This window comes from Sceloporus undulatus, chromosome 2, assembly GCF_019175285.1.
Source record: "Sceloporus undulatus isolate JIND9_A2432 ecotype Alabama chromosome 2, SceUnd_v1.1, whole genome shotgun sequence".
NCBI lineage: Eukaryota > Metazoa > Chordata > Lepidosauria > Squamata > Phrynosomatidae > Sceloporus > Sceloporus undulatus.
In genome coordinates, this window is record NC_056523.1 from 316,456,707 (window position 1) to 316,476,397 (window position 19,691).

A 19,691-nucleotide genomic window follows, 5' to 3' on the forward strand; every position below is an offset into this window, starting at 1 on the left:
GTACATAAAATACACATTTGCTTACAATAATCAACTTACTGTATATATAGTTCTTCCACCTTTCTCTGTCTTCTATATGGAGTTTAAAATGCCAGTAAAATGCTCCAGATGCACGAAGATGTGATAGCTGGATGTGCTTCTGAAACATCACTGTAGTGTCCCCTCTTCTTTCCCATCAGCAAAGTGTTCGCAGAGCAGCCATTTCTTCATAACAGAAGTTCCTGTTATTGAAGAAATTGGCTGCTCCACGAATACTTTGATGATGGGAGAGGAGAGGGGACACTTCAGTGACGCATCAGAAGCACAACCAGCTATTACACCTTTGTGCTTCTGGAGCGTTTTACTGGCTTTAAACCCATGGTAAGCCTCCCGTGTGATAATATCCATAGTTTCATCTTTCTTCTTTTTGAATCCCATGTTTTTGCTTTCATACTAATTTAATTTTTCTCTTAATCTGATAAATTGTCCTCTATCCTTTCTATTCTTCCACTATATATCTGCAAATACACATACCAACACGCACAGATCTGTATATATATACACACACACATATATATATACATACATATATCCACATATCTATATACATTTTGCCTTTTTGTTTTAGCATGGTGTTTATACAATATCCCCTTCTCCTCTTGTTAAATTTGATTTCGCATTGGCTTTCTTCTCTTTTAAAGAGAAAACTTTAATTTTTGATGTATCTTTTTTCTATTTTTATTTTGCTTGTTTTTTTAATTTATCACCTTTACTGTTATTTAAGTCTTTTTATTGAATTAACTTTCTGTCCACTCCCCATATCCTTTCCCAATATTGAACTATCAGTAACCATTCTTCCTCCACTGTCCATTCCTGATCTACCATCTGCATTGGCAGAAAAATCCAAGAGTCTTGTGGCACGAGCTTTGGTGGAACAATCTAGTTCTTTGGGTGCATCAGAGAGCTACAGTCCATGAAAGCTTATGGCAAATAAATTACTTTTTAAGCTTTACAAGATTTGTAGTTGCTTTCTCTGCAACAAACCTAATACATCTGCCCTCTCCTTAAAATGTCTGCCTTAAAAGTGAACTAATGTTATTATTTAATTGACATTTTGTGTTTCTGTGAATTGATTTGGGAGGTTGCTTATATCTGAGAAATGTGTGTATATGTATATGTGTGTATGTATGTTCGTGTGTGTGTGTGTGTGTGTGTGTGTGTATTAAAATAGCCTGAATTGCTCTTTTCATTCTTAAATGCATTTTAAATATGTCAAGATATCACATTTTTGATATCATGGTGCTTTTGCAGAGGGATAAAGTTAATGCTTATAAAATGAATATTTGGTGTTCTTTCCAGAATGTTTTGGCATTAGAGATGTTCCACATTTTTTGTATTAAACCAGGCCTTTCAATCTTTCAGCTTTTCTGGGAGAAGAGGCTGCAAGGCTTAAGTGCATCAGATGTGAGTGAGCAGATCATAAAATCCATGGAACTGCCAAAAGGCCTTCAAGGTATTCTTTGCCTCAGCGGCATTTATTGCCTTATTGCTTTAGGGATTTGCAAACCACAGGCCATAAAGTACAGTTTACATGTGTGTGATTTCTCAGCATTGCATTTTTCAGTTAACAAAACCTGTGAGAGTGAAGCTCCTTTTTACAAATTCTTTTCACACCTGCCTAGCCCACTTTTCCATCTCCTCTTCTTTCTAGCTAGAAGGCTTTTTTCTTTTTTGAAGAGCAGCATCAGCATTGGGAGTGTGATGAAGGAAGGCAGGAGAAACACAGACGTTTGGTACTGGGTTGCAACAGCATCCTTGCAGTAAACAGTGGAACAAAGCTTGTGCTGCAGAAGAATGGGATTCTGATCTAGCTGATCCTGCTGTTAATTTTGTGTGTGGGCCTCCCTATAAGAGGCAGAGTAAAGAGCAGCTGCCTCCAGAAGTTTTTACTGGCCACACATGGACAGAAAAACAAAAAGAAAAGGGAGAGGAAATAAGCCTGCCTCACCAGCAAACCCCAACACGTTAGAAAGCACAGTTGCCCCTCCACGTTTGCGGCTTTGATTTTTGTGGCTTTGATTATTTGTAGTTTTGATTAATATGTTCTCTCTAGCAATTTCTAAGTCCTCCAGTGCAATTCTGCTGGAAGTTGACCACAGAGTTGTGCTGGAGAACCTAGAAGTTCCTAGAGAAAAGACTTCTCCAGGCATTTGTAGGTCTTCCAACATGATTCTATGATCAAATTCTGGCAGATGTTGGCCATAGAATTGCACTGGAAATTCCTAGAGAAGTATTCTGTCATTATTATTATCACTATTTCTTTTATATCCTGCCTTTCTCCCAATATCAGGACTCAAGGAGGCAAACAGCAGATTTAAAACAATACATTTTAAAAACAATTAACATTAAAATGTATACATATAAAATTTAAAAAACAATTAAACCATTTAAAAAGTTAAAACAGTTGTAAATTAAAATAGAATATGCTAAAAATACAAACCTTAAAATTTAATTAGCACAATATTCCCAGCCCTTATCAGTTTGCAAAGGCTTATTGGCACAAGAATGTCTTTATCTGCCACTGGAAGGACAGCAGGGATGGAGCCATCCTGGCCTTCCTGGGGAGGGAATTCTAAAGCTTGGGAGCAGCCACTGAGAAGGCCCTCTCTCTTGTTCCCATCAAACGCACTTAAGAAGGTGGTGGGACAGAGAGAAGGGCCTCTCCGGGTGATCTCAATACTCTGGAGGGCTCGTACAGAGAAATATGGGCCTTCAAATAGCCTGGACCCAAGCAGTATAGGGCTTTATAGGCATAAAGAATAGTGTTTTTTTATTTGCAGTTTTTCCACATTCACAGGGGTCCTTCAACCCTAACCCCAGCAAATGTGGAGGGACTACTGTATACTATGTTTGGCCACTAAAATGGACATCACAAGAAATGCAGAGACTGGTGAAAGAGGGAAAATGAATCCCTGGATGCATTTTGGAAGAAGCCTTCAAATGGCTTCTAAATGGTTCAAATATTTTTGTGTTTACTTATGCAAGGCTTACTTTACATGGCTGTTTCATTTCACATATTCTGAATACAAAGTTTGCTGAAATGGCTACTTTTCTTCTTTATGATGTAGGAACCTATTCCTATTCTTTCCATGTTATTTTTGCCACCAGTACCAAATTCTCTGTTAAAGAAATAATCCTTCATCTTTTTCATTAACTGATGCATACCGGTACTCATTTTTGCAGAACGTTATATGAGTTCAGTCCACCAGATGATAGAGCTTGGAAAAGTTACTTGTTTAGACTACAACCCCCAGAATCTCCAGCCACCATGGAGTAGTTACATTATATTTGAATAACTAGTATGTTCTACTTGCAAGTGACTTGATAAAGTGCTCAGAAATATCAGCGGGCCAAAGAGCTTCACCTGGACTATTCTTGTAAAAACAGCTATATCACCTGCCGGATTGTTTCCAAAGTTCAAAATGCTGCCTTAGATTGATAAAGCCCTATATGGACCTCAGGATATCTGGAGGACTGCATCTTTATATTTGAGCATACCTGAGCAATTAAGATATTCAGAGGAATAGGGGAAGGAGCTCTTTTTCCAGTCCTGATACACTCAAAGACACATCTGGTAGTAACATAGGAGAGTGGCTTCTTAGTGATAGCTCCCAAGGTTAAGAATTACCTTCCTAGGACAGCTGCTTCCTTTGTGTTCAGCAAATGAAAACTTTTCTATTCCAACAGGCTTTTAGGAACCAACTCTAATAGTATGCATTTTTGTTGATTTTTTGTCTTTGGTCTCTTTAATGAATTTGTTTTAAATGGTTTTAATATGATAGATTAATTACATTTTAACATGCATTTGGAGAAGTAGGCTCAAGTCTACAAAAGCTCATGCTACCAGTTTCCTTCTTTCATTTAGTCTCAAAGGTGATACTGGATCCCTTTGCATACCTTTTAAAAAAAATTTTGTATTTTTTTTTACTTACATCTTCTTATATGCTTTTTATCTGGATTTGTTATATTTTTGTAAGTCATTTTGAGGAAGATGATGGGGTGTAAGTGAATAAACAATAGTAACTTTTCCAAGCTCTGCCAAATGGTATGGCCAGGGGTGGTTGTTGTTGTTGAGGTTACAGAAACTCTTTCAGTGGTGTTTGATCTTAGTGGCTTGTTCAGTCATGAAGATCATCCTCTTAGTACTGAATCTTCATGTGTGAACCAGTCCATAAATGGTCTTGTTATCTTGTTAAGCTTTCTGTCTTGTGAAAGTAACCCATCAGTCCTCTTCTAAGGGTCATCAGCAATATGTTAAGGTGGTATCATATTTTCTGCTATTAGTCCTCACAGTTGGGTATGTAGTAACATATGCAGGTTTATTCTGAATTTGAGCCTTATTGTAGTTCTTATGATTACTGGACACTGATAATTATATTATTATATTATATTATACCCCCACATTCCCAGGGTTAAGAGGCACAGCTCCCCCCCCATGTAAAGAATGAGAATATAAATAAGTAGAGATAGAAATTGCAAATGCACGTTTTTTAACCTGAGAGAACACTTCTGTAGGACCCTCTAGGTTCTTCTGCATGACTCTGTAGTCAACTTGCACTGGTTTGGGCACTGCAAATCAAATTTAGTGTCCTTAGCTTCTCATCCAGCCTTTTAAACTCTGATATATTTGATCTTAATGAGCAAAGTGTTGCATTCCCTTTTTTAGGTGTTGGACCAGGCAGTAATGATGACACACTCCTCTCTGCCGTTGCAAGCGCATTGCACACAAGTTCTGCTCCTATCACAGGACAGCTTTCTGCTGCTGTAGAAAAGAACCCAGCAGTGTGGCTTAACACGTCCCAGCCTCTCTGCAAAGCCTTCATTGTTACGGATGAAGATATTAGGTAAGTTTTCTTTTTTGCTGCACTGAGACTGATGTTTCTTGACTGTGGTCAATGTTCTTCTCTGTATTTGCAAGGTCTGATAATGGGGGTGATGATGATGATGATGATGATGATGATGATGATGATGATGATGATGATGGGAGACAGCAGGTGCCAGGGAATGCTGAGGAAGCTGTTGCAGGTAAATCAAACTATTCCAGGCTGTGCACAGTTAATCAAGGGAGTTTACCAGAGTGAATGGAAGGTTAGGTAGCAATATCTCAGCCATTCCAGAATCCCATCACAAGAAGCCAGCAATAATAATAAGCAAGGAGAAGAGGAAAGACAAACATATGTAAAACACAAGCCAATTCAACAGTCAAGAATTCAAAATAAGTCCACAAGCATGAAAAAAATGGAAAGCCTGGTAGCATGAACAGCTGTGAACCATATGAAATCTCAGCAGCTGCTAGAAGATTTATAGCTGTCTAGCTATCTTGGGCTAGGTACAGATGGACACTTTGCAGCATCCTCACTGCGAACTAGGGCTAGATGAGGCTAGGCATTTACATGCCCAGCAGCCCTAGGCCATGAGGATGCCACCATCATGGCTTGCCGCTCTCCCCACAGGTGTCGCCCTGATGGTGCAAGCATTGCACAGCCCCCAAATGGCACCGGCAGGAAGTGATGCGATTGGGGCACGTTCACGCTCCAATCGCGCCCCTTCCATGAAGCTGCTTTAGGCAGCTTCTTTTTGCTCCTGGGAGGGAGCACATCGTTGCCATGCCATTTGGTGGCTGCGGTAACGATGCGGGGCTAAAAGGAGTGACACGGAGCTGCCCGTCTGTCGAGCCCCTTAGTTGGTTTAGAGAAATGAGAGGTGAGTGATTGATCAGCAGTCTGAAGTTGGAGATCCAGTATATCAGCCATAACCAAAACCAATAAGAAGTGCACAGAAATGTAGTCTGGATTCAAGAACAGGGCTGAGCCTCTGAGTTGGCTTGGATGTCTCTCACCCTGTGGTCAATTGATGTTGTTTCCAGCGGTCATAGAATGTTTGCTGTTTGCCTTATCTAGGGAAGCTGATTGCTCATGTAAAGACCTGAGGCTGCAGCAAAAGAGCTGTGGGTGTGCCGAACCTCTCCACAAACATTGTAGTCCTGCTAATATATCCGAGGGAGATTAAATACTGACCTTAAGATGCCAGATGGTTAACTGGTCAGTGTTTTTCATTTAAGCTGCCATGAGAGATGTTTAATCATTCAGTGCTGCTTCTGTTTCTGTTGACATGCAGCAAAAGATGGGTGTCTCTCCTCTGCATCCTTCAGTTGCAGTTGAGGTGGGAGGTCATTTTCCTGAAGTTCCTTATCAGGTATATCTTTCACTTCCTACTTAGATTTGGGGAAGGAGCTGTCTTCTGAGACCAGAGATCTTTCAGGATCTGACTGTGTCAGATTCCTCAGATTATACAGGGTGAGAGGAGATGATGGTGATAGCTATCCTCATCATCTTTATTTATGCCTCACCTTTCCCCAAAACTAGGACTCAGGCTGCTTGCAAATGAAAACCAAGTACAATACAGTATAGTTAAGATATTGTTAACAAAAAAGTTAAAAATTTCTAAAAATCAACAGTAAGATAGAGATAAACTATTAGCAACATTAAAACAATTGAAAACATGCAATTAAAATGTTAAAAAGCAGTTGTAAGAACAGTATTAAAAGCCCTTTTCTTTAATTTTAAAAAGCCTTTTGTGGGGGGAAGTCTTTTTTGCCTAGTTGCACAATGGTTAAATGCCAGTACTGCAGCCACTCACTTACAAACCAACAGATTGTGGGCTCAATCCCAGCCAGGGGCTCAGGGTCAACTCAGATTAGTTTGTTTCCGAGGTTGCTAAAATGAGTACCCAGCTTGTTGGGGGAAATTAACTTAGGCGGGATACAAACCGCCACTTTGCGGTGGTCCCCGGCCAGCGCCATTTGCTCCGCGCGAGAGCCGCAGCAGCCAAACGGCGCAGCTCCCGCACAGAGCAAAAAAGAAGCTCCATTTCGGAGCTTCTTTCCGCGGCACACTGATGACGTCGCGAGGCGCCGCTGGCGCATTCGCGATGTCATAGGCGCTGCGACACGTCTGGACGCTATGCGTCCAGTACGTAAAGATGGCGCGCCTTGTGGAAGGGCGCCGCCATCTTGTACGTATTGTATACATACTAGGGTTAGGGGGTGCGGAAGCACCGCCCCTTCCTAACCCTGTACATATACAATACGTTCTATATGGCGGTTTGTATCCCGCCTTAGAGTCGTAGACCACTTAAAGACTGCTTAGTGTGATATGAAGTGGTATATAAATGAAGCTGCTATTGCTAATAGAAAGACAACAAGGACCTTAGGAAAGGAGTTCCAGAGGCTAGGGACAGCCATTGAGAAGGCTCTATGGTGTTTATCCACTAATTGTGGCTTTAGAATCAGTAGGATGGTGGTAGTGGTGGGGAGACTATCCTGAATATTTCAGGTCCCATGCAAGAACATAATACCAATGAGCAAGTTATCAGGTTATAGTTGGCGCTTTGTTTTTAACCCAGCAAAGTTTAAAACTTGCCCGTCATACTTATGTGACAAGTGTAGCAATGACAGTGGAGATGAGAGGGAGCCACGTACCTTCCCAGCCATCCTGAAATCCACTTTGAGGATATTTTCAAGGGTGTTCCAATCATGGAATATAGGGAGTGCTATGCACTCATACTCTTTGATTTATGGGCAAAAGTTTGTGTAAGGAGGTACTGCATAAGTGTGTAAATGTCTGAACAGTACAGCCACTAGTATAGCCAGGGGTTATATGTAGTAGTGTAATGTCCAAGAGGATTCCATTCTCCCTTTTTCAGTCCTGGACTGATATAAGAATGTCTCACCATACTGTGACCTGAATGAGAGAATAAATGGACATGTTTGTATTCTGGGATGTGTGAATTGTTTGATAAACTGCACTTCTCAGAATACACTGTGTAATACCATTTTCTTTCTTTGTCTGGAATGCTAAGAAATGAAGTAACATTGCCTCTTTGAAACACATTTCAAGATCTGTTTCCTAATTCCTTCTGTATTAGTAGATGGACAAAGACAAAGTTGCTTGCTTGTTACACTGACAAGATTCAGGAACCAACTGAGAAACATGGGCAGCTCTTTTTTCTAGTTGTGCTTGCATATGTCTAGGTCTGTATCTGCGTTGCAGAAATAATCAAGTTTGCTACCACTTTAACTGCCGTGGCTCTTTGCTGTGGAATTCTGAGAATTGTAGTTTTGAGAGACATTTAGCTTTCTCTGACTGAGAGCTCAGATGGCACAAAAAATTACAGTTCCCATAACTCCATAGCCCCGAACCATGGAAGTTAAGGTGTTGTCCAACTGGATTATTTCTGCAGTCTGGATGCAGCCTTAGAGAGGATTACCAGATGTTTATTGATCCCAACTCACATGCTGATTTGTAGCCCAGACTGGAGCTTCAACACAGATGAGAAAATCAAATTGAGAAGTGCAAGATGTCACAGACCAGTGCCTGCCTGGACTGTAGCATGAATTAGATTTCACTGTTATTTATAGCTGTGGTTTTCTATCACTATGAGAATGCATTTTGGAAAGAGTTACTTCCATATCTGGATCCCTCTTTCTGTTAAAGGAGATGACCATGTAAAGCTACATTCTTACAAAGGGCTAAACCTGTGCCAGAACTGTGTGACTCTAGACAACATATGGAGGTCTCCATGTGATAAAATGCTCCTCCATACAAACATAAAGTTTGTCCATAAGAAACTGGTCAGTCAAGAGAGAAGGGCTAAAGCTTACTCTCCATGATGTGCTAGTTTTCTGTCAGTCCTGGTAGCTGCCTAATCTTTGGCACAACTGTGACACTCAAAATTCCATCCCAATCTGCATCTGCTGTTTCTGGGTCCCTTCACCCACTCTGACCATTGGAATTATGCCTTGCTTGAACCTGAGAAAGTTTGTTTTCCTGGACTAAAGCTCCTGGAGTGGAATCCCTTTTGTTAGCTGTGGATTTAGAGGATTGTAGTCCAAAAAAGGAAAGTCTGGCAAACTCTGGCTCCACCAGCACTTTGAATGTTGCTTCCAAAAGCATTTTACAAAGAAAACTTTATTTGGTTTTGTATGCATGTTTTTGTCTTAAAAGAAAAGGAAAGGAAAAGGTGTCCCCTTTCAACTCCTCCCAGGAGTCTTCTCAAGCTCCAGGATGTATTTTGAGTTTTTGCTTGGTCAGCAAGTGACATGCTGTTCCCAGTCTTTGTGCGTTTCTGCTGACACAAGAATGTAGAGCCATGCCGGTTCATAAGCAAGGAAGTAAATCAAAGAGGCCATCTTGGCCTGTGCTGTATGATATATTACAATGGGCACATTCCCAATGCAATCTTACTCCACTGAGTCCAGGCTGATTATGGCCAAATGTCAGCCAAATGACACATGCCGTCCTTTCTCTTCCATGGAAAGTTACTGATCAACAGACAAAAAAGTATTGTAATTATTAATCTTGGGCCCAGATGAGTAGTGTAAAATGGTAGTTCTCCAATGTTTGTCTTTTGAGTGTTTTAGACTTCAGATCCCAGGAGACCCAGTAAGCTTGCCCAATGGTCTTGGATTCTGGGAGATGAAGTCCAAAATTCCCAGAGGACCAAAGTTTGAGAACCACAGGGATGCTTTGATTGTGGGTTTCTGCATGGCAGGGAGTTGGACTGGATGACCCTTGTAGTCTCTTCCTACTCTATGATTCTGTGAAAACATGCCAGAATGGTGTTGTTGTTCTTGGAAACCCACAGGAATGGCAGTTCTCCCATACACTTCATCTGTCCTGATTTGGAGGGACAGTCCCAATTAATCTTTTGTCACCCCTCTTTATCAGCTACTCTTAAAACATTCCAATTTCTTTATCTTTTCCTCCTTCCCTCCCCCCCCCTTTGTCATCTGTTTACTTCAGTGGCTTCAAACTGAGTTCAAAGTCCTGAGTTAACTCAGAAGGGAGCAGAAGAGAGGAGGGGGCAGAATCTGACCCTTCCCAGTTGGCTCAGGCAGAAGTAAACTGCTGCATCCTCTCCTAGTTTATATGTTGTTTTCTATTTATATATTTTGCCATCTAGACCACACTTGGATGTTACTTGGCCACATGTGTCTCAGTTTTCATTTGCACAATATTGGGAGGGTACGTTCTCTTTTAGAGGAGGGTACCCTTTCACTGTGCCTTGTTTCCCAAAAAAGAAGTTACAAACACACACACAAAAACTAGGTTTTCTAGTCAATGTTGTCCATAGTGGCTCATGTGGGCTGAAAGTTGGCCCTCAGACACCCCCCACCCAGGAGCATGCCCAGCCTTGCCTTGGGAGAACATGATGCTGTGGCCCTTCTGTAGCTTAGTCACTGGAGACACATTCAGAAATATGTCCTGCTTTCCAAAATCTAGCCTCCAGATTTCATGTGCCATGGAGAACCCTGATCTATCACTACTGTTGAAGAGATAGATTCATCTCCCAATCCAGTTGGCTTTGTTTGTTGACTAGGGAGGGGTGCCATACTGTTCTTTGATCAGGTGGCCATAGGTCTTGGATTGGCAACACTGCTGCCCCTCTTCCTCTTAGGACTCCTTTTATATGAAAAAAAGCCCTTGGGTTAATGTAATGTAAGGCTTTTGTTCAGCTTTCTAATATCCTGCATTTAAAAGGGAAGCATTCAGCAATGAAATGACCTGCATTTATGTCTCCAATATAAACTGTACAAGCCAGGAAATGATTTGCCAGACTATGCATAACATTTTCATTTCATTTTTGCGAGCAGAGATGGAGACCAATCTTGGGCAGCTAAACTGATTTTCATGAAGTAGTTAAAAGTTTAAAAGTTTGAATGCTGAGCAGCTATTTGAAACTGGAACTATTTGAAACTGAGAGCAGAACATAGTGACATGATGTCTTAAATCCAGAAAAATCCTTTCTCTCTCTCTTTTTCTTTTTGAAATGTATTTTGTCACAGTACTATCGACCATCTTTTAAAAGTTCAGGACTAAGCACTTTTTTTCAGCTTTGCTATATCCTTCCAAGAGTGTAATGGAAGCATAAAAAGTTAACACAGCATGGTTTTTTCCCCTTATTATTTTTGCCTCCAGTAGGAAACAGCTACCTCATAAAAAGAAATACAATATTCCAAAATTTTTATAGCAACTGACATTCTCAATGGCAACCAGGAGAGGGCACACTTGGATCATACATCTTTTAACAGCAAAACCCCAATTTGTTCATCAGAAAAATGGCATGCTAAGATCTTTGGAAAGTCATAACCACTTTCCCTTCCTTCCTCTATGTCACACTTACTCTGTCTTATTATTATTTAATTATGTTGTATTATATTTGCATTGGCCGCTGTTGATTCTGTTGTATATTGAGAGACGTCTGTTTCCACAGTGCTGCTTCTATAAATTACCACTGGAAATGAAGCTGAACATTTTAATGGGAAAGTCATTTGCTTCAGGCCTGGAGTTCTTATTTAACTTGTAATGATGTGTTTGCACTTAAAAGCATTTTGTCAACTCCTCCTCCATCTTGATTTTGCAGGCTGTGGCTCCTATCTCTGATAAAATTCATGAGACAACAGTTTGTGAAATTGTAGCTCAGCAGCAAACCACAAAGCTCTTTGGGGTCTTCTCCCAACAGATCTATGTTTCCTTTCCCACTCAGAGGAAGCCCATATGCTTCTGTTAGAAGGAGGATATTTCTATGTATTTGACTGGTTTAATTTATACCCCACCATTCTCCCCAAACTAGGACTGAAGGCAGCTCACAAATGAGACTGTTTTTTAAAATGCAATAGATGCAATATTTAAAACATGAATAAACAAATTATGATGGTAAAAAGAGCTAAATTTAAAGCAATTTAAAGATAGATCATTTTTAAAAAAAAAAAATTGCAGCGCAGGCTTGGAAGATAATTTATGAAGATTTAAATGAATAATGGAAGTTGTGAATGTAAACGATGTATATGAAGAACTATGTATCCAAATAATGAGTGTTGAATATTATGGGTTTTTTTAATGTTTAAATGGTTGGAACCCATTGTGAGTAATGTTTGGACCTTACACTATCATTATCATGCTAAATTTATCTATTTACCTTTCATAAATAAATCTTGAACAAATACAGTAACAGGAAATGAGAGAAAGCTTTCCTGGTGGTTGGTCCTATGTTCTGGAACATCTTTCCTAGGTGAATCTGCATTGTAGAAATAATGCAGTTTGACACCATTTTAAATGTCATGGCTCTATATTCCAGAATTCTTTCATCTGTAGTTTTGAGAGGCACCAGCACTCTTTGGCAAAGAAGGCTAAAGACCTTGTAAAATTACAAATCCCAGGATCCCAAATGTGGAGCTACAGCACTTAAAGTCGTATCAAACTGCATTACAGTGTAGATGCACCTCTACATTGTTTAGACTGGCATCCTCCTTGCAATCCTTTTGTAGGGAAGTGAAGAGCTTTTTGTTTTACCAAACCTTTGAAGGCTGAACTCAGGAGAAAGGACAATTTAATGGGCTGTGCTATTTATGCTTGTTCTTTTAAATGGCTATTCTCGCAGTTACTAATAATTTTACTAATAGTTTAATTATATTTGAACTTTTGTATGACACACACTTTTTTAGCTGCACCTATTTTAACTTACATAAACTGCCTTGAGTTCCTAACTGGGAAAAAGGTGGTGCTGATCATGATAATGATAATACAGATACAGATATAAGCGTTCATATTAATTATAATTAGCATCCCTTTGGTATGATACAGCAAAGGGCATGATTGCAAAAATGTGAAGTTCTCTGCCCCATTGGACTGACAAGTTTAGGCCTGATCTTATTGTGTTTGCTGTGAAAAATTGCCTATAGCAACTAAGTTTATCACAGTAGAGATACTTTTAATATCTGTATGCCTTCCTTTACACCAGGGGCAAGAATCTAGTTTCCTGATGTTTTTGGACTGCAACTCCCAGCAGTCAAATACGGATTTTATATTTTCTAAAACCCATCCAGTAGTGTCTGCCATTCTTTTATGTTTGCTCTATAAATGCCAGTGGGTGATTTGGCAAGGCTCTTTGTCTAGCTCATGGCTTTTAAAGCCACATTGGCTCTGGAAATGAATTCATTTTCTCTCTTCTGCCATATGCATGGCGTAGGTTTGTTGTTTTTTTAGCTCCCTGATCTATATTTTGCTGAACTTTCCTTGCATTGCCTGTGTCATGCTCAAAAATAAATCTCATTCATCAGCATTGACATTACTGCCCCCCAACACTACTAAAGCCTGACCCAGTGTGATGTACTGAATGGAAAGATAAAGGGAAAGATCTGTAAACAGCAACATAAAACATCTTTATTATTTAGTGAGATGTGTTTTACTGGGCACATTTCTAGCCCCAGCATGAACTTGATCTAAGGGTTTTGAAATAAACCAGAAAGCATGATAGCTTCCTATCTTTGATACAGATATAGGAGCTTTAAAGACATTATTTTGGCTGAAGCCAGATCATATCTTTTTCAAATTCTTGACATTTTAAAGGACTTTTGGGAGAAGAGGGGCTTATTTCATTGCTGTGCCTCCCTCCTTGCCTGCATTGGTTACAATAATTCGTAATAACTTTGATTTAATTTGTTGTACCTTTTATGCTGTTGTAGTAGTAGTAGTTATGTGACATCATGTCGACTTTGACTTGTGGCGAGCCTATCATAGGGTTTTCTTGGCAAGATTTATTCAAAGGAGGTTTGTGATTGTGTTTCTCCTAGCGTGAGAAAAGGTAACTTGTCTTGCCAAGGTCACCCACTGGATTTTTCATGGCTGCATGAGGATTTGAACCCTAGTCTCTTACACTCTCAGCCCAGTATTCAAACCAAAACATCATGGTGGCTTTCTTATACTGCTTAGAACACACTTTCTTGGATCATATATAAACCGGTGGCTGTCTTCTCCTTCTCCCTTCTCCTCTCTCTCTCTCCCCCCCCCCCCACACACACACACAAACATTGTGGGAGAAAGGCAGAATACAGTATACATCTTTGAAATGAAATAAATAAAACAAAGTATCTGTTCAAATGCCCAACCAGTGCAAAAAAGAATGAACATCAGCATTAACATGCTTCCTGCTTTTGCCACCCATTCTTGAATGATACAGGAAGGGGCATTTAATTCTTCTTCTACTGCATTTAGCCCTCTGTCTTTCTCAAATATACAGTAGTTTATTTTTCTTCTGAAAGAGGCACTGGGAGTAGCTTTAGCAGGAATTTGGGTAAGATCTGGCTACCTGCTTAGGGCAGTGGTTCTTAACCTGTGGTCCATGGGCTCCCGGGAGCTGTCAGGTTTCTCATTGGGGGGGTCTGTGAAGACTTGAAGGCTTTTCAGCTCACCTCCTCCCCATAGCAGAACAGGAGTCGTCATCATCATCATCATCATCATCATCATCATCATTATTTCAAATCTTGAGTTATGTCTTGGGAGGACCACAGCAACAAGAGATATTTAAAGGGGCTCACTGGTGAAGAAAAGGTTAAGAACCACTGCTTTAGGGCAAGAATGGAGAATGTTTGGTCTTCCACATACTGTTATATTGAAGCTCCCATCATCTCCTGTCACTAGTGATGCTGGCAAGCACAGATGAGGGTTGTAGTCCAACAACTCCTGGAGGGCCACAACACACCCCATTCTATTCCATTACGAAGCTGGAATAGAACTTACCTCTGTAGCACCTACATTTCTATACTGCCTCATACTGAACAAAGCAGTCTCTAAGCGGTTTACAATGTCTAAGCCAATTGCCCCCAACAAGCTGGGTACTCATTTTAGTGACCTCAGAAGGATGCCAGGCTGAGTTGTCTCTGGAGTTCCTGGCTGGAATCGAACTCACAATCTTGTGGCTGTGAGTGTTTGGCTCCAGTACCTGCATTTAACCACTGCACCACCAGGGCTCCCTAAGATCTATCAGCTTTACTTTTCCCTGTTCTGTTTTGCAAAGATAGCTGCTGGGATTGAGAAAAAAATTGCATAACACCATTGACAGATAAGGCAGATGAGAGGTCTCCAATTCTTCAAATCATGCAACCTTCCATATGCTATATTTTATAGAACGGGGTCATATTAAAGAAAAGTGCATTTGCAAAAGTTCAGTTTCCATTTCTAGTTTTGTTAAAACCACACAGGCTTTTTAGAACAATCAGGTCTTTACTATTCCCCAACAATGGTCCATCACAGTGAATTGTGAAGAATTCCCGACTGGCACCATCAAACTGTACATTTGGCTTGAAAGGCCTCCAAGGAGAACATTGTTTCTAAATCTAGTAGTTCTGCATTCATGTTCTTCCTCCAGGGAAAGAAAGAAAGAAAGAAAGAAAGAAAGAAAGAAAGAAAGAAAGAAAGAAAGAAAGAAAGGTGCTTTCTGCACCGCCATTTGGGACGTCCTCCGGACGTCCCATTTTAAAAAAGGGGCGTCTCTTCTAGACGCCCCTGGGCCTAGTACGGACTCCGTCCGTACAAGATGGCGCCGGCCCTTCTACATGGCCGGCGGCATCTTTGCGTATCGGACGCTGAGCGTCCGTACGCGTCGCGCCGCTTGTGACGTAGCGAGCGCGCCCCTGGCGCCTCGCTACGTCGCAAACGCGACGGAAAAAGAAGCTCCATTTTGGAGCTTCTTTTTCGGTCCGTGCGGGAGTCGGGCCGTGTGAAGGCTCCGACTCCCCCGCGGACCTACTGGCGGCGGCGGCAGACCGCCGCAAAGCGGCGGTCTGTACCCCGCCAAAGAAAGAGACAGATAGGCAGCAGGAAGACATATTCTCTCTGTTTCTCTTTCTCAGCTTAAAGCAGTGGACAGTGATTTCTAAATTTTGGCACGTTGAAATTTGTCTTTGGCAAGACTACAGCTGTTTTGACCTCATTTCATGTGACTAAAAAGCATGTTCACATCTTGTTTTTACAATCTCCAGTGTGTGCGTGTGTGTGTGTGTGTGTGTGTGTCGGTCTTGTTCTACAAGGGGGTGTATCTGTATTGCACATTGTATCAGGTTAATACCACTTTAACTGCTTTGGCTCCATCTAATGGAATCCTGGAATTTGTAGTTTGGCAAGGAACCAGCGTAGCATAGTAGTTTGAACATTCCATTATGACTCTGGAAACCAGAGTTTGATTCCCAGCTCTGCCATAAAACCCACTGAGTAACCTTGGTCAAGTCACATGCTCTCAGCGTCAGGGGAAGGCAGTGGCAAATCTCCTCTAAACAAATCTTGCCATGTCGCCTTAGAGTCCGCACAAGTCAGAAACTTGAAGGCTCAACAACAGCAACAACAAAGGACTTAGATTTCTCTGATGCAGTGGTTCTTTAATTCTGATTCTCCAGGGGGTTTGGACTTTAACCCTCTAGAGCCCCAGCCAATGCTCAGGAATCCTGGGAATTGGAGTTCCAAGCATTTGTAAGATTAGAATCTATTAGAATCTGTAAGAATCTATAAGACTAGAATTTGAGACTCACTATATTTCTTTCAACTACGGCATACAGCTTTCTGGTAGATAATTCTAGAGCCCAGGATTCCTTAGAATGGAACCACAGCAGTTAAAGTCCTAGAACTAACTAACTTTGTATTGTATGGAGGTAGCCCTGAAGTAAGGTGCGGTACAGAGCGCCAGAAAGAGGTGGCCGGGAGCCGCCTCTCCTTGCTGCATAGCCATGCCGCAGCAACCAAATTGCACGGTGTGACTACGCAAAAAAGGACCGCTAAAAAGCAGCTCCTTTTTGCGCCGCTGCAAAAAGCTGGCAGCGGCGCATGTACATCGCTGCTGTGCAGCTCCATCTGGAGGCCGCACAGCAGTGATGTCATCGCTATGCACATGAGGGGCGAGAACAGTGTGGGCAGGGCGCGCCTCGCACATGACGAGGGTGTCCTTTGGGCCCGTCTGTACCGGGCCTAAGGGATACCAAAACCTAAATCCATTCACTAGTCTCAGCTGGAATAGACCTATTGAGTCAGCTGCTGAATGGCAAATCAACATTTATATAAATTCAATTGCTCAAATGAGAGTACTCTCAATTCAGACTAGCAATTGGAATTAAACAGTAGTTTCGATTACCCACTGTTTATTCCCTCATTAGGGAATCTGTTTCTCCAAGAGACTATGATCCTCAGCGAGGCTATTTTCAAAAATAGCCAAGACTTGGCTTTTTAAATTGGAATTTTGTTTGCTGTTTTTCAGAAAGCAGAGGTTAGCTGATTAATTATATGGTTTGTTTGGGCTGGATTTATTTTAGATTTAACGAGTGGTTCTTTTTGTGCGGCACCTTCAGAGATTTGGTTATAAAGTGAGATTTAAATGCTCAAAATAAAGTAAATACAAGCAGCTCATTCCATCCAAAAGTTAAGCATATTTAGGCTCAACTGAGTTCACTGTAAGTGCTAAGGATGTGTTCCTATATCTCCCATTGATAGCAGTAAAGATTTTAAATGGTGTTGGCTACAGTTGTGCGAACCTGCTGTGTTGTGCATTTTGGAATGAATGTAATAAGTTGTTTGAGGAGGGTAAGGGCTGTGTGTTGTCTCGCTTTGCACTATGTCATTTATTAGACTCTCATCTGTGGGATCAGTGGATGGCAGTGAGATTGATGTTGCATTCTCTGTGATGTCTCTCATTAAAAGAATCTCATAGCTTGCAGTTGTGTACGGATATTGAATTTATAAGAAATACTGTACAGTATATGAAAATAGTGTTCATGTTGGCATGTCAGCAATAGGTATATTTTCTTGGTATTGTGAACACCCTGACTGTGCAGAGTGTTTGAGGGAAACTGAGCTCTTTTATGCACTTTACCTGTCCTTGGTAAAAGTCATCCATATTCTAATGTACAATACAGTCAGCCCTTCTTATACACAGATTTTTTATACATGGATTCAAGCACCCACAGTTTGAAAATGTTCAAAAAAAGTATAAATTTCAAATATCAAACCTTGATTTTCCATTTTTATAAGGGACACCATTTTGCTATGCCATTATATTTAATAGGACTTGAGCATCCACGGATTTTGTTATCCACGGGGGATCTTGGAACCAAACCCCAGCGTATAACAAGGGTCCCCTATACTATAACAAATAGTCAACATGGTATGGTGGTTTGAACAATGGACTGTGATTCTGGAGATCAAGGTTCAGTTTCCCAGTCAGCCATGTAAATCCACTTGGTGACCTCGGGCAAGTCACACACTCTCAGCCCCAGAAAATCCTGTGATAGGTTTGCCCTTGAGTCACCTTAAGTCAGACAAGACTTGAAGGCATACAACAACCACAGCAACAATACCAAATGGAACTGGGAAATGTTTTAAGAATGTGAGAAACATTTTCAGGAGACTAATTTTCTTAGTTTCAGGTTTTTACAGTCATTCACTATTAATTTGATATTGATAGTTTTGGTCTGCTGTTTTCAATTAGCCAATTTTTGTACCCACTTTTAAACTAAAGAGAGAATACTTCAGTCATAGATGTTTGAATTATTCTACAGAAAACAAGAGGAGCGTGTGCAGCAGGTACGCAAAAAACTGGAGGAGGCATTAATGGCGGACATCTTGTCACGAGCTGCAGATGTAGGCGACTTGGATGAGGTTGAGATGGACAATGGAGAAGAAGCATAAGAATCAAAGAATCAGGTACAGTTCATGCCCCAGAAGAAACAATCTGAAGAAGGACCATATTGTGTATTCTGCTCTTCACCACTATGACTCCACCAAGTGTGAAGTGCCAGCAATTTGTTTTAAGTGCCAAACAGAATGGGTAAATGACCTGGTCTTTCTCTTCAAGGGTTGTTAATGCTACAGACTATAGGGCCAAATGTAAAGAAGGAAAATAGATCTTGATAAAGGACAAGCTTTATGGAAAGCTCTACTTCAGGCTGCTGAAAGCTGTTTTAGATATTCTTTGGTGTTCAGGAACAGTGGCAACAGATCTTCAAAGTATTCTGCTTCCTGTACAAGAGGGATAGGGAGATGTGGTCCTCTAGATAATGGTGGACTATCCCTCTCATAAATTCCAGCCAATGTAGCCAGTAATGGTGGGTTTGGGGAACTTTGGGTCAGGCCACATGTTCCCCATCCAACAACAGTGTCTCGTACAACCTTCACATTTCCCTTGCTTCAGAGATGCACAGATGCTGAATCAGGAGATGGCCCATCTTCTCAATTGGAGAAAGTATTGAAGACTGTTATTGGTGACACTGTAGTGAAGGTTCTTTATGGACTGCCTTGTTCTGTAGACCCAAAGGTGTCAAGATTTCAGTGGCGTGTTAGATCCTTTTTAGATTTTAAAATTATTCTTACAGCAAATCATGCACTTGGCTGGCAGTTTAGAACAGGTAATTTTAGAGGTACTCTTCTGGTACCTCTGAATGATTGCTACTGTCTCAAGAGTCTAAGGTGTCAGTCAGCTTTATGCAATTTGGGACTTCAGTATCTGAGGGAACACTTCTTCCTATATCTACCTGCCTAGATCTATCCAACTGTTAAAAGCAGAATAACACATGGGAGAAAGTTATAATTTTACTTCCAGGCACTTCTCAGCTATAGTGGTCTGGTTGAGAAAGGCCCTCTTCTTGGAAATCTTAAAGATATTGATAATATCCTCCTTCTGGTGCTAGGTTAAATACCAGCTGTTCACCCAAGTATTTGGAGTTCAACTGAGTTCATGGGTTGATTTTGTTCTTCTGTTTTATTAAATTATTAAGCAGATACATTGCTCCTCCAATAGTGAAACCATTGCTTTCTGATGGTTCAGTGTACCCA

General features: G+C 40.9%; 1 protein-coding gene across 1 annotated transcript in view; it reads left to right on the top strand.

Annotated features, from left to right (window-relative positions):
- Positions 1 to 19,691, top strand: part of MBD2 (methyl-CpG binding domain protein 2) — a 150,366-nt gene that overhangs the window by 128,259 nt on the left and 2,416 nt on the right. The window contains exons 4-6 of the mRNA XM_042448965.1: positions 1,402 to 1,492; positions 4,706 to 4,883; positions 18,419 to 18,563. Of these exons, the coding sequence (XP_042304899.1) occupies positions 1,402 to 1,492; positions 4,706 to 4,883; positions 18,419 to 18,548 (399 nt within the window). The 3' untranslated portion in view covers positions 18,549 to 18,563. The remainder of the gene's footprint in view (positions 1 to 1,401; positions 1,493 to 4,705; positions 4,884 to 18,418; positions 18,564 to 19,691) is intronic.